This window comes from Dipodomys ordii, unplaced genomic scaffold, assembly GCF_000151885.1.
Source record: "Dipodomys ordii isolate 6190 unplaced genomic scaffold, Dord_2.0 Scaffold41, whole genome shotgun sequence".
Lineage (NCBI taxonomy): Eukaryota > Metazoa > Chordata > Mammalia > Rodentia > Heteromyidae > Dipodomys > Dipodomys ordii.
Genome location: NW_012267257.1, coordinates 7,416,610 through 7,431,873, shown reverse-complemented (window position 1 = coordinate 7,431,873; position 15,264 = coordinate 7,416,610). Strand labels below are relative to the sequence as shown.

General features: G+C 36.6%; 2 protein-coding genes across 2 annotated transcripts in view; one reads left to right on the top strand and one right to left on the bottom strand.

The window, feature by feature from the left end:
* Ghr (growth hormone receptor) overlaps positions 1-15,264 on the top strand; it is a 125,996-nt gene that overhangs the window by 98,361 nt on the left and 12,371 nt on the right. The window contains exons 4-7 of the mRNA XM_013018643.1: positions 516-566; positions 2,352-2,524; positions 9,089-9,267; positions 12,568-12,733. Coding sequence (XP_012874097.1) covers positions 516-566; positions 2,352-2,524; positions 9,089-9,267; positions 12,568-12,733 — 569 coding nt within the window. The remainder of the gene's footprint in view (positions 1-515; positions 567-2,351; positions 2,525-9,088; positions 9,268-12,567; positions 12,734-15,264) is intronic.
* On the bottom strand, positions 4,378-4,644 carry LOC105987283 (acyl-CoA-binding domain-containing protein 7-like). Its single transcript, XM_013018500.1, has one exon. It carries the CDS (start codon positions 4,642-4,644, stop codon positions 4,378-4,380), a length of 267 nt encoding a protein of 88 aa, XP_012873954.1.

Below are 15,264 nucleotides of genomic sequence, written 5' to 3'. Positions count from 1 at the left end.
TTAAAAGAAATATCATTTTCTTGCAAGACTGGTGGAGAAAATAGAAGGGAGAATGACATGGTTACTTCCCTCCCCACAAGGGTTCCATTTTTTTATTTTATGTTTTTTATTGTGATAATACTGTACAGAGGGGTTACAGTTACATGAGCAAGGTAATGAGTACATTTCTTATCAAGCATTGTTGCCTCCTCCTTTGTTTTTCCCCTACAATCCCTTCCCTCCCATCTCCTCAAGTACAATCCTCCCGCCCGCCCCCCCCCCACACCCGGCCTAAATTGTAAAGTTTGTTTTTCAACATAGCATCTTGTACATCTCATTGTTGCAATGGGTCAACCTGTATCCCTTTAAGGCAAGAAAAGTATACAATGGAAACAGCATCCCTTAAAGCATAAATGTTTTATTTTTTATGATCTCTTCTCCAATGGGTTACTTTTATAGGTGGAAAACATTTCTTAGACGTATTCTGATTTTTACTGATAATCTCCTTTGTATCCATTGTTCCTTTCACAACACAGTCTGGGCGCAAACCTAAAGCAGTTGACTTCAGAGATTCAGACTGCGAGGAAGTAAGTAACTTCTATAAATTGATTTTGGTCATCTGTGTAGAAATTCAACTGAGTCAAGGCAGGTGACTATTTGTTTTATGAGTCTGCTTGGCTTTGGTCCAGGTTTAAACATTTAAAAAATAAGTTTTAAATATTTATTCAACTTTGATTAATGTAGAAATTGGAAGTTCTGTTTTGAACTAGCTGTTCTTGATCTATCAAGCTTAAGATGAAGTGATTTAAGTGGTTTGTTCTGTGGAGTTAATGGATTTGGGATAACCTAAACAGAGTTTTTCGCACAAGTCTCATGAGAACCGGACTGCCAACATTGCCAAAGTTGAGAAACAGTGAAACTTAACAGAACTAGCCTCCTTACTACAAATCCAAAACTGCTAAATACTATCCTAAATCTTTGGAGCTCTTAATACTTTGAGGCTTCTAACTTTCATACTATCCATTATGCTAAGTACATTTGATATCTCCTCTACTATTATGTGAAAGGCTTATTTCATGGACAATCCTATTAAACTGTCAGTTTAATTCACTCTTAGTTAGAAGTTAATATCTAACAAAAATTCAATGACTCACCAATCTTTCCTAATCTCTTAAATCTTTTTTTTCTATTTCTCTATACACACATACACATACATATGCCACACACATGATCCTTTCTCTTATCCATTTACTTTCCCCATGAGAGATGAGTTCCTAGTCATCAGAAAGCCAAGAGACAGAAAGAAGGGGCTAGGCACAAAATGTACCATTCCATATACCTACTTCTTTTACTAAAACCCTGCATTCTAATTTCTACCACATCCAAACAATGGCAACAAGTTATTACTCCATCAGTTGATTGATCCATTGATTAGATTACAGTCCTCATGATCAAAAGATTTTACAATGATTGGATCTATTAGCTAAGGCCAAACTTTCAAAACCTGAGTCTTTGGGGGAAATATAATAATTATATTTCAATAAAATACTTTCCTCTCATTCCATTTCTCTTGTTCTCCTCCTTCTCCTTATGACCCCACTTCCTTGTCTTGACGCCTTTAACTAATCTGATCTCTCCTGTCCTTTTCTTATTGCCGTGTATTAAACATTTACCCATCTTTTAACATTGCTACAAACACACAACCTTCCATGAAAAGAGTATAGATAGATAGATAGATAGATAGATAGATAGATAGATAGATAGATAGATAGATAGATAGATAGATAGATAGATAGATATAGATATAGATCCACTGAATATCTATGGGAGAAATACAAGAAACAAAATACTGCAAATGATAGTTTGACTCATCTTCCAGCCTGATTTTAGCAACCAAATTTTATTTATCTTATATCTGCATAGTGCTAGTGCAAGATGTGACACATCCCTAAACATTCTTATTCAGGGTCTTCTAGGACACATTGCAGAAAAAACACAGCTTTAAATGTTCACTGTTCTCTTCCAGTCTTTACAGTTTGGGGATTGATTCTCTGTTCTGTTGAAATAAAGAAACATTCTTTAAATCTTCCTAAGTCCCAGAACCATCATCTGTAGGATGGGAAATTAAAGTACCTATGGAAATCACTTCATTAAGGACTTGGCAGAGCAAAAGCAGCCGATAAACTATACTTTCATTATGGGCAGATATACCAAGTGTCCTCCTGAATATTGTCTGCACATATGATACTTCTTCACAGTGGGATTACTAAAATGTAAAATATTTTGGCCAGAGACTATTTGTGTTTCAGAGTCATGCACCTCATTCTATGGTCTTAGATATGATTGATCCTATTTTTTACTGTCCATTACAGAAACACTCAAGACTGGACCGAAGAATGGAAAGAATGCCCTGATTATGTCTCTGCTGGAGAAAACAGCTGTTACTTTAACTCATCCTATACCTCCATCTGGGTCCCCTACTGCATCAAGCTAACTAACAATGGTGGTACAGTGGAGCAAAAGTGTTTCTCTGTTGAGGAAATAGGTAAATCACAGGTTTGTGTTTCCTTTGACATAGCTTCAGACAAATCACTGTGAAAGCCTGCAATTTCCAACCATAATCAAGTGGGAAGGCTTAGGAGTAGTGTTCTTTAAGTACATTGTCATCAGTGAACTGCACCAAGTTCTTTCTTTTTATTTTATTTTATTTTATTTGTCCTTTTGGTTTATCCCTGGTAGTCACTGTTTTTGATTCCGGTACTCTGCATCTTGTATATACATTATCTGACTTGGGGAAGAGAAGGAGAATAACCACATGGTGAAACAGTGACAAAGGGTGGCCCAGTGCCGCAATGATACTCACAAGACACTACATTGGAAATGAACTTTACAACTTCGGAGGAGGACGAGTGGGGTAGGGAAGAGAGTGAGAGAAAAATGAAGGAGTGAATAACAATGTTCCACAAGAAATGTCCTCACTAACTTACTTATGTAACTGTAACCTTTCTAACATCTTTACACCACAATAAAATTTAATTAAGAAAAGTAAAGAGTATCTCACAGGAGGCAAGTCAACTGGTGGACAATAAGAAAAGGCCAAAGGAAGTTAAGTTGACTCTCACATAAAAGAAGCCTGATAATAAACAGTGTGAAGAAAAGAATCTTGTCAAGAAAAGAAAGGAAGTCTTTTCTGGCTTCAAAGCTGGATTAAATGTTGCTTGTCAGTACAAGAGGCAAACTCAATGTATTCTTAAACTCTAGTCTTTCCTTAAACATGTGAAGTGGCTATCATATGCACATCTACTAAAAAGTGTTGGCAAAAGACCAACATCAAAGCCCAGTCTTTATCACACAGTATAATAAGATGAAATTTTATGTTTACAAAACAGCCACAATCAGTTTCAAGACATGTTTATAAGATTGCAAAACAAACATTGGACAATCAGCTCAGTAAACTAAGGAAAAGATCCAAACAGATGCTCTTTTGCCCATCATATGGACAGGAGGGGGGAAATAAAAGAAAACAAACAACTATAAGTGGAATATCCATGTCTGTAGTAAACTAGTATAAACGGCAAAATGGAAAGAATCAAAGAAAAACTAAATAGGTGATCTTGATGCCTCAACATTTATCCACAAAAGCTCATTTGCTGCTTACAAGAATTCCTTTTTCCTTCTTGCAGATATGTTACTCTTATGTGAAGTTTCCTAGACAAAATGGACATGAGTGAGAGCATGTAGATGGATGCTGCAGACAGAAACGAGCAACATTTGACATCCTGGCTTTGAGGGAGACACTGAGAGAACCGTAATAAGCAGGAAAGATTACCCTACTTCATAGTTTGAAGGAATATCAGTGGATGTAGCTTCTAGGCCAGTGCTATATAGTGTTGCAGAATGGCATAGTTGCAAGAATATTGGGTTAGCCAATATCCAGCCCTGCTCATTGATCTGGTTGACTCTCACTGAGAGCCTCCACCTGGGGTAGCTGCAGGATGAGTAAGATATAGTACAGTTTAGCCACAGTTACTAGATTTGAGGTGTGTAGAATACATAGTGACCAATGTGGTGGCCAAAGGCATGAATTATTCATTGACTTGCTTGAGTGATGAAGGCCTGCACAAAGATAGTGGCAATTGACTTGACTCTTTTTTTTTTTCATCTTTGTTCAAGTTTTTATATACATATGTCCAGAATAACAATTCTCTTTAAAAGAACTTTTAAAGTCACCTGGCTTAAGTAGTCGAGTTCAGTTAACTATCTGTAGCTTCCAGATAATCCTAAGCATTATAGTTTATACAAAGAGCAAAGATACACCCAATTTACAGAGTTCACCGCCCATTTCCCCCTAAACACCAGGTTCTGACACCACTGTGAACATTTATCCTATGCTCGACTCTAAATTCTGTATTTTTCTATCAGCTCTTTCGCTTTAGAAAGATAAGCAGTCATGGCATCTTCCTTGGATAGCCCTTTTTGAAGGCTCCAGGCTTCCCATTTGACTTTGCTCTTCAAGTCTAGCATGACTGGACACGCAATATTAATGTCTCCAATGATAGCTTGTTTGTAAAGCCCATAGGGTTCCTTCAGTTCTTCATCCTCTGGTCTTGTTTTCAATTTCCTCACGTCTTCCATGGCTCTGTCAAAGTCAGCCTGCAGAGACATGGTGATGGATCTGGGCAGCCACTACGCTCTTTGACTTGATTCTTAAAGCATGAGTGATACATAGCAGATATCACAGTGATCAGGCCTTCCAGCAACTCTTTTTTTTTTCATAAATCTTCATTGCAGAACAAAAGTTAAATACAGTTATGTTAGTGTACTTTACAAATATAGTAACACAATCATACTGTTTTCATAATTTTGATTCCATTTTAAGCATCACCCACCAAGAAAAGCATTTCACATGGTTTTAGCTTCTTTAATTTTCTAAATCTCCTTGTTGAGATAGGATGTTCAAATTTTTTAATTCTATTGTCTATGCCATGTACATACCATAGGTTGAATTAAGACAGATGAAAGGTAAAAGAGTGAGAAGACTGTCTTAATCAAGGTTAAAAAAATAATAATGGTGACAGGCAATTGCAATACTATTGCAGTAATAGCACAAAAACAGAAGGATGGAGAATGAAATGGAGCAAAGAGCAGAGGTAACCCTGGTAATATCTTGAAAAAGATGTCAATCACTTGAACTCATGGTTGTCTAGTATGTATTTATTCTGCTACCTCACAGAACTGCTCTTCTGATTTAGAATAATATAATTGTTAGAGATTTTTCCTTTTTTTTTCAGTTCACTCAGGAAATCATTATTGCATCCTTTCCTTCGGCCAGGCAGAATTTTATGTGCTAGAACAGAAAACATCCACCCTGCTGGAATTTAATCCTAGTGAGGGAGGAAAAAGACAAGGCCATGGAAAACCAGTAGGAAAAATGAATCAGGGTGTTGGAGAAGTTGTGGTTTTAAATAGGTTTGTCAGGTTTGGTGTCACTGAGACAAGGACATTTGAGTAAAGAAAGAAGTGGGAGAACAATCATGTGTGATTCTGAAGGAGGACATTTTAGAAAGAACTCAACCAGGCTAACGATCTGAGGTGGGTGCATGCCTTTCATCACTCAAGGAGCACGAGGGGGCAGTGGAGAGGGCCCAGACTGAGCACGGATGAAAGTAAAAGGAGACCTGATGGTAGAAACCAGTAATTACCCATCTCTTCTTATCACATTGGCTTTCAGTTGGCGTGAGACAACAAACTTCAGAGAGTTGTAACTTATGAATGAAAAGCTCACTTTGTCTGTTGTAGTGAAGATGACATGAAAAATAGACAATGGATAATGCAGCAGAAGGAAAGAAATGTGGTCATGGCTGAAATCAAAATCTAGAGATGCAAGTGGGAAGACGTGGTGGGAATCTGGCCCCTCTTCAGAGGACAGCTGACAGAATGTGCAGTGGTTTGAGAAAAGGATGTGTTGAGGAAGAGTTCAATGCTTTTATTTCAAGCCACAAGAGGGACAGAGTCACCACTGACAAAGATTAGGAAGATAACAGAAAAGCAAGTGTTTGAGTGGAAGACCGATGAAGTTTTTGCTATATTAACAGTTGCTTCTTTGTTTCTTTTTTGTAAGTTTTTATTGTGAAAATACTGTACAGAGGGGTTATAGTTACAATTGTTTCTTTTTTGTATATATTTTTATTGTAAAAATACTGTACAGATGGGTTATAGTTACATGAGTAAGGTAATGAGTGCTTTTCTTATCCAGCATTGTTACCTCCTCCTTTGTTTTTCCCCTACCATCCCTTCCCTCCCCACCTTCCCAACTCCCCCCCCCTCAAAGTTGTAAAGTTCATTTTCAACATAGTGTCTTGTACATTTCATTGTTACAATGAGTCAACCTACATCCTTATTTCAGCATTTTGTTATTTCCCTTCCCCAAATTAGAAAAATGTATATACAAGATTCAGGGCATCAGAAGCAAATACAGTAAAAGCAGGGGTTATACCATGGGGGAAACAAAAGAAACAAAAAATCACATGGTACATTATCAGTATATTAAAAACAACAGCAAGAAAGATAGAACCATTTGTGTCTCTATCTTGGGGTTCATTTCGCTTAGCATCATCTTATCTGGTCATATGTACATAGCTTTTGACCTTTTCTGCTTGTCCTAGGCATATACTACTTACTGCAGATAAGGGAAACCATGGGACCTATGTTTCTTTGGGACTGGCTTACTTCACTTAACATAATTTTTTCCAAGTCTTTTCAATTCCTAACAAATGGGATGGTGTCATACTTTCTGATGGAGGCATAGAATTCCATTCTTTATATATACCACATTTTTTAATTTTAAATATATATTTTTATTGTAAAGATACTGTACAAAGGGGTTACAGTTACTTGAGCAAAGTTATGTGTCCATTTCATATCAAGCATTGTTACCCCCTCCTTTGTTTTTCCACTACCATCCCTTTTCTCCCATCTCCTCCCTTCCCACCCCCCCACACACACAAAATTGTAAAGTTTGTTTTCAACATAGTGTCTTGTACATCTCATTGTTACAGTGGGTCATCCTATATCCTTATTTCAGCATTTTGTTATTTCCTTTCCCTCTTGATCCATTTATCTACTGAGAGGCATCTGGGTTGGTTCCATATCTTAGCTATGATGAATAATACTGCGATAGACATAGTTGTGCTGGTAGCTTTAGTGTGGTCTTGTTTGTGATCATTTGGGTAAATGCCCAAAAGTGGGATTGCTGGGTCATAGGGGAGCTCTATGTGGAGTCTTTTGAGGAACCTCCATACTGCTTTCCAAAGTGGTTGAACAAGTTTACACTCCCACCAACAATGCAGTAGGGTTCCCTTTGGGCCACATTCCCCTCTAGCATCTGTTGTTATTAGACTTCTTGATTATAGCCATTCTAATTGGGGTGAAGTACAATTTCAATGTTGTTTTGATTTGCATTTCTTTTACGGCTAGAGAAGTTGAGCATTTCTTCATGTGTCTATTGGTCATTCTTATTTCCTCTTCAGAGAAGTTTCTCTTTAAGTCTTTAACCCACTTATTTATTGGGCAATTGTTTCTCTAAGGATTTATTGTTGGGGATTTAATTTTTTGATTTTTAAGTATATTTTAGATATTCTTGTCAGTTTATATACCACATTTTCTTGATCCATTCATCCATCTGGGTTGATTCCATATCTCAGCTATGGTAAATAATGCTACAATGAACATGGTTGTGCTGGGGGCATTAGTGTGGGCTGGTTTGTAGTCATAGGAATAAATGCCCAGGAGTGGGATTGCTGGGCCATAGGGACGCTCTTTGTATAGTCTTTTGAGGAACCTCCATACTGATTTCCAAAGTGGCTGAACAACTTATATTCCCACCAACAGTGTAGTAGCCTTCCCTTTTGGCCACATTCCTACCAGCATTTGTTATTATTAGTTTTCTTGATCATTGCTATTCTAGGTGGAATCTCAATGATGTTTTGATTTGCATTTTTTATGGCCAGAGATGTTGAACATTTCTTCATGTGCCTGTTGGCCTGAGAATGGCTTTTTCTATTAAATATATTTTTTCTATTATATATATATATATATATATATATTGCCTACTCTATAGTGACCAGCAGTATACTCTCCCACCTTAGCTCTGTTTCCACTTTTAGTCAATACAAGATATATATACATATGTGTGTGTGTGTGTGTGTGTGTGTGTGTGTGTCTAATCCACTCTAGGAACCAAGACTGTAATAGTGATCATCTGTGTAAGGTAGAAAAGAAAGAAAATCTTACCCTAGGTCTGCAGGTGACTTTGCAATGAGGAATGTTTTAGTTGGCACTATTTACAATATAAATTCAGGTGTATTTCCTAGCTATGGAACCCATACTTGTCTTCATAAGCCTTTAGGAAACCAGTCTTTATGGTTCTTCATAACAAAAATGCACAGATTTGCCAAGTATATAAAAATGCACAGATTTGCTAAGTATATAGAGTATATTAGTAGAAATTGAGCAACACAGTATTTTAAGTGTTCAAATGGTAGTTATGTAAAAGAAACACTGAATCATCCCCAACTGAAGAGCAGCATAATCCTTCCTGTTTATGACTAAACAAATGATCTAAGAAGCTAGGAAGACAAAGCCAAAAAGAACTTGCAGAAGGATTGTGGCACATAGGCTCAGTAACACAGGGTCCCAACCCTCAGGCCATACACTATTTAGAAGGGAAAAAATCCTTAAGCTGCAAAAGGCCCATCTTTAATACAGAGGTCTTTCTGACTCTCAGTGCTTTCAGTAAAATAATTTCCTAATGGCAAAGCAGTAACACTAGTACAGCTAAAAAAGAAACATAAAATATGGCAAATCTTCAAGAAAAAGTTATAGAACCAGATGTTAGACTCAAAAAGAATTTATGAAGGGGCTTTTCAAGAAGTTGAAAATAGATCATCCTAAAGTTAAAAGTAACATTCATCAAAGTTATAATAATAGGAATATTGGAAGAATTAATAACATAAATGATCAAAATGTATAATTTGGACTCTTCAAAGGAAAAGAATCCACTCATGTCAAGTTGTGTCTCTCTGGGTACTAATTCTGTTATATTGCACAGTGCAACCTGACCCACCCATCAGCCTCAACTGGACTTTACTAAACATCAGTTTAACTGGGATTCATGCTGATATCCAAGTCAGATGGGAGCCTCCATCCAGTGCAGATGTTCAGAAAGGATGGATAGTTCTGGAGTATGAACTTCAATACAAACAAGTGAATGAAACGCAATGGAAGATGGTGAGCTATCACTGCATCTTAACCTATGACTTTTCTTCCTCCTACTTCAACAATTCATCTCTCATTTATAATGGGATTTCCTTGGGACCTAAAGCTACAGGCCCCATGATTCCCTACTAATCAGTAAAGTAATATCTTGGAATTATACAAGATGGCAGATGCATAGATATAGATATAGATATGGAAGCCTAGGGGAAGAAAAGGAAACTGCTTCTCTAGTCATTCTCTGTGTTCAGCTTAACTGGCAAGCCACACCATGGACTCTAACCACTCAGCTGTTTTTGGAAACATAGTTAAACATAAGAAAGACATAACTAAACATAATTGAACAAAGTCAACAGTAGACTATGGATAAATATCTTCCCTAGATTTTAATTACTGTGACTAACAAGATGTAGACCAGTATCAGTTCTTAAACTGTCTCCAGAGGAGTGGTAAAAAGGGAGAATTTGTTCCTTAGAGATTTCAGAAATATATTTTATTGCCCACCACAGCAGAGAATTAAGTCAGGAAGTTCTGTGTAGGCAAGTAGGGAGCAAGTTGGCCTGTGAGCCACTCTCCTCCTTGTTCAGTGTATGGGGACTCAGCACTGTGATAAATTCCACATGGCACAGAAGAAGGAAAACAGGATTATCATGCTGCTCCCAATATAACTAATTCTAAATCAGCTTAACCACAGCCACACTGACCAAGCCAAGCAGTTTCTGGCCAGTAATGAGGTTGTACCCAGCAGCCTGACAGAGCTTATACCCAGAACTTAGAGACACCAGGCCCTGTCCACTCAGTGAACCACTGAAAAAGAAGCCAATTTTGTCATTAACAGAAAGTTAGGTTTGAGCATCTCTAAGCAGTTACAAAGCCAGGCTTGAGGTTCTGTTTTCTAAATCATTTTAATTTCGATATCTGCTCTGTAACTTGGTATGAAAAAGCCTGGTTGGATGTTAAATCAAACAAGACTTGCTAAACCTAAGTTATAATCAAACATTGTATTCTGCATGTAGCTATAAGAAAAACTACTTTTCTAAGCCCCCAGGACAACAGTTATCTAGATGTAACCATGTAACCATAAACTCCTTTTCAGGGAGTTTACAAAAGCCAATATTATTTTCACAGAGTACTAATACGCTCTTTCCTTTTCTTCACTGTGTTGACATTTACACTAATGTTTCAAAGGCAATAGTGGAAAAAAAGTGTTGTCATATTAGCATTCAAACAGTAGTGCCAAACGTAACTAAAAATCACTGTGTTCTTTACCACTGTGTACACATACAAAGATAAATGCAGGGGCTGGACTGGGTGAATCCAGGTTCGTGATAAGAATGTGTTTGATGAAGCCACAAACATCATTAATTTTGTTCTATCTCAGCTTTTGAGTACATAGCTTTCTAATCCTCTCTGTCATATATGACAAGACAACATAATGCATTCCTAAATACACTTACTGGCTCATGATTTGCCCATGATTACCTGAATTTTGCATGCAGCACTATCCTAAGATCTTTATGTTTCTGTGTTATCAGTTATAATGTCTTTTTTCACTTCTAATTTCATTCTTTAAATGTTGTCTTTCTTAGTACAGTTAAAGGTTTGTAAGTTTTGTGAGTCTTTCCATAAACTCGGTTCTGTGGATGCCTTCCATAGTTCTCTGGTAGCCATTTTATTTTGTTTTAGATGTTTATCATTACCTTATTTCTGCTAACTTGGATACTAATTTGTTTTTCCTCTAGTTTTTAGTGGTATAATATTAGGCGTTTGAGATATTTTAAAGAGAATAAGTTCCCTCACACAGCTGTAGTGTCACGTAGAAAAGTTTATATAGTTAAATATGAGCAGTCAGATGTAATAAATAATAGCAAAATTATCTTATCTCACAGGGTCAAATGGGAGAGAATATGCCAGGAAAGACTTAGGATATCAGTAGTGCACAATATTCACACTGAGGGTTTATATGAGGAATAGGTCATCCCATTCAGGTAGATATCAGGAAGGAGCCAAATGAGAAAATGTAATATTGCACGTGTGAAATTTTGAGGCCATATGAGAGGAAAGGGGTCATAAGTGAACTTCCTGAGGCCTTCCTTTTGGTTCTGTTGTTAGTAAAACCTGTACATAATTCTGAAGACTAAAAAAAAAAGGAAAGAAAAATAAAAACAGGATCAAGGAATAGAAAGTGTTTTAATATTAAAAATAAAGGAAATTTAATATTCAGAATCCTACTTTAAGCATTTTAGGCATGTAAATATTGTATATGTTCAGAGGCCCCAGCAAAAGACACAAACAAACCATGTGATGTATACATGGAGGGAAGAGAAGTACTTTGTGAGTAGAAGCCAACCAGAGTGAAAGAGAAATTTGTTTCAGATGCTGAAGGCCCAACTTCTGGCTTAATAAGACAAATTTGGAGAATTTTATTTATGTGAAAATCCATGCTGTTGAAAAGTGAGTGTTCCAAGTTTTCTATAAACAGGAACAAGGCGTGCTACCAAAACACATATGAAAAGCACATCGAGTACCTGCTCTGGGTATTTGATGTTTTGGAGGAAAACATTATTACTAGATGAGTCCTCTTTGACAGCAATATGTTGTACAGGTCTAATAATCTCACTGCCCTTCTCTGGGGAGGTAAAAGAGTAGCCTGGCCTAAAGGGTTCTGAGACTTCTACTCAACCAAACATTCCAGTGACTCTTTACAGACATTTGAATAGCCAACTATTTTGAGCTGGGTGTAAGCCTTCTGGAACAAGTAGATTATTTATTTGCTTGCTTCCAATACAATTATTTAAAAGTTTATTAAACTGTGGCATGTCTAGGACTCTTTCCAAGTCAGTGATGATGAATAAATGATTATCCCGAATTTCCAAGGAACACAGATTCATAAATTGCTAAAGACTATATTTTGTTTTGGTGTGTAAAGAGATGTTCTGTTCTCATCCTCCGTACAGAACTTTAAAGACCCAGAAGACAGCATCTCTGTAGTCTTCGTTACTCTTCCATTCTTTACAATACTTCTATAAATTTTAGAATATCTGACAGCCTAATGCAAAGAAATAGCTGCACTTCGTTAAGCAATCTGCCATATCTTTGGGTTTATACCGAAGAAAATTTGAGGACTATTATACTTGCAACAAAATAACTCATTACACCTTTGTCCCAGTGTTTTGGAAAATAGCAAACTCCCTCTGGGTATTGTAAAGTATTACTCACTTTTCAGAAATCCATTTGGAATACAAATGGACAAACACCTGAGGAGTGGACTTATAGACTCTTTAGACAATAGCTTTTATGTGTTTATCTTGAAAGATGGACCCTGTAATGTCAACCTCAGTTCCCGTGTACTCATTGAGACTGGATAAAGAGTATGAAGTGCGTGTGAGATCCAGACAGCGAAACTCTGAAAAGTATGGTGTGTTCAGCGAGGTGCTCTACGTAACACTTCCTCAAATGAGCTCATTTGTGTGTGAAGAAGGTAAAAAAAAATGCTTAAATGGTAGCATGGCTTTTGGCAATATCACAGTGGAGACATGCCTACACTCTTAACCTCTTGAGCAGATCAACAACATTTGCAGTCACATTAAATATCAGAATGAAAGACTTTAGATCACTGTAACAGGTATTACATGTTGGAGATGCAAGAGGATTTAATTTCCAGATTTTAAAATTTAGGAGAAGTCCTGAAGTAGATTGAAATTTAATAAAGAGAATATAGTAGTTATCCCTATATAGTAGAATTTCAGACAAGTTTTCATTTTCATTTTTGGTGTGTGTGGGGAGGGGAGGGAGGAGATTGAGCAAATTCAGAGCTTCAAGCTCTCCACTCAGACTTTTTCTCTCATGGCTGGCACTCTGTCACTTGAGCCATACCTCCACTCGTGGCTTTTTGCAGGATAAATGGAGGTAAGAGTGTCTCAGATTTGTCTGTCCAGGCTGGATCCAAACTTCGATTCTCAGATCTCAATTGCTTGACTAGCTGAGATTATTAAGTGAGCCACCTGTGCCTGGCAAGTCCTTTATTTAAGGCTTTATGTGTCCAAATTTTTATGCACTTAATTTGTTTTGAATTTTTAATAAGAAAAAAATGGTTTGGGTCTTTTTTTTGTAATGCTTCAGGAAGAAAGTCTGATGCTCAGTAGTTTTAGAAAGTATGGATACGGCTTTTACCTAGAAGAAGGTCCAGTAAGTAGTATTGTCAGGAAAGTTCGTACAGAGTATTCTGTCAGAGAACCACAAAGATGATTTAAGGCTTTTTTCGTGAGATATACAAAGTCACACTAAAAGAATTAAAACTTTTAGATACAAAAGGAAAGGTGATTAATAATGAGCAATGAGTGTTTACCACTATTACTCTCAAATGGAAATTGACTATAGACTATCTCCATTGTAAACAGAAGATGTATAGCACTTTATCAAGAGTTGAGGTCTGTTAATAAAACAACTATTAGCTACAGAAACATTAAATTTATATTTCTGGGTATACTGTGCAAACAGTACTAAAATGAAAACTTCTAATGCACCATTTTTTTAAACTCAAATGGAGACTTCTTGTTTTAAAACAGTATTTGATACAATTAAATTCTTGTAATAAAAGTTATTGCTACACACTTTTTATGCTTAGCAGAGCAACATTTAATTAAATTAGCAAAAGTTTTTAAGTTGACTTCTCATTTAACATCAAGAAAAAATTAAATGCTAGCAGCTGCTTATGTTTCTGAATATATCATTGGTATAAAATTATAGACACCACAGGATCCAAAATGATATTTGCTTCCCTGAAAATATTTACAGTATCTTGTGGGGGAAATTTAATTATTTATTAGATAAGAAAACTATATTAGAGCATAAAGGCATACTTTTTTAAGTAGATAACAATTATAATTGATTTCAATATCCCTCTCTAATCAATACAGCCAGTACAATCAGTAATTTTTTTACAGAAAACTACTAAAAATATAAAAAACTTAAAAACACAATCAATAACTTTTTCTTAGTTGACAGTTAGAGAATGCAATTTAGCCACAGAAGAATATGCATTCTCCTCAATCAAATATAATACATTTGCCAAGGTCCACAATTATTTGAAAATAAACACTCACCTAAATAACTCATAGGTTACAGAGAATTAAAGCAATAGGAAAATATTTTTAATTAGATGAAAATGGAAACACAACATGACGAAATCTGTGGCTGTCACCTCAGGGAAATTTTTATAGCAACAGCCATTCCTGGAACCTTGACCTAAAGACATATTTTTTTTAAAAAGAAAGCAAAATTAAAGTTAATTCTACTTGTCTTTTAAAAAGTGCTTAACGTCTACCCATGTGATACTGGAAAGTAAACACAAGATAAGTGGGAGGCACTAAATCTTATGGGAAATTCTATATGTCATATTAACAAATTCCACTAAGTCTCCTCCAAAGTATAACACAGAGTAGAGACAGGATCCTCATTAGGATACGTGCATGCTTGTTTGGGGGGGGCGGGGAGGGTTACTAACATTTTAATTATCTTTAAGTAGTTGTACAAAAGCGTTGCCATTTATCAAAGCAGCTTGTGAATATAATATATCTTGATCAATGTCACTCCTTCCAGTATTCTCACCGATCCCTCCCCCCGCCCCCCGCACCCTTTCCCTCACTCTTCTTAATTTTGTAGGATTGAATTCTTGACTACATGGCCCCCTCTTCTCTTACACACTCATGTTAAAACTGTAAATTTTGTTTTACAGGTAGAAGAAATTTTATGAGTCATAAATGAAAATACTTCCTTTAGGAACTGGAGGTGCCTCAAGTGGCAGAGTGTCAACCTTGAAAGAAAAAGCTAAGCAAAAGTCTGAGGCACTTAGTTCAGTACACACCAACAAAAGGACCAGCACACATCTACACACACACACACACACACATACACTCACACCACACACACACACCACACACACACACACATACACCACACACACACCACACACCACACACACACCACACACCACACACACACCACACACAC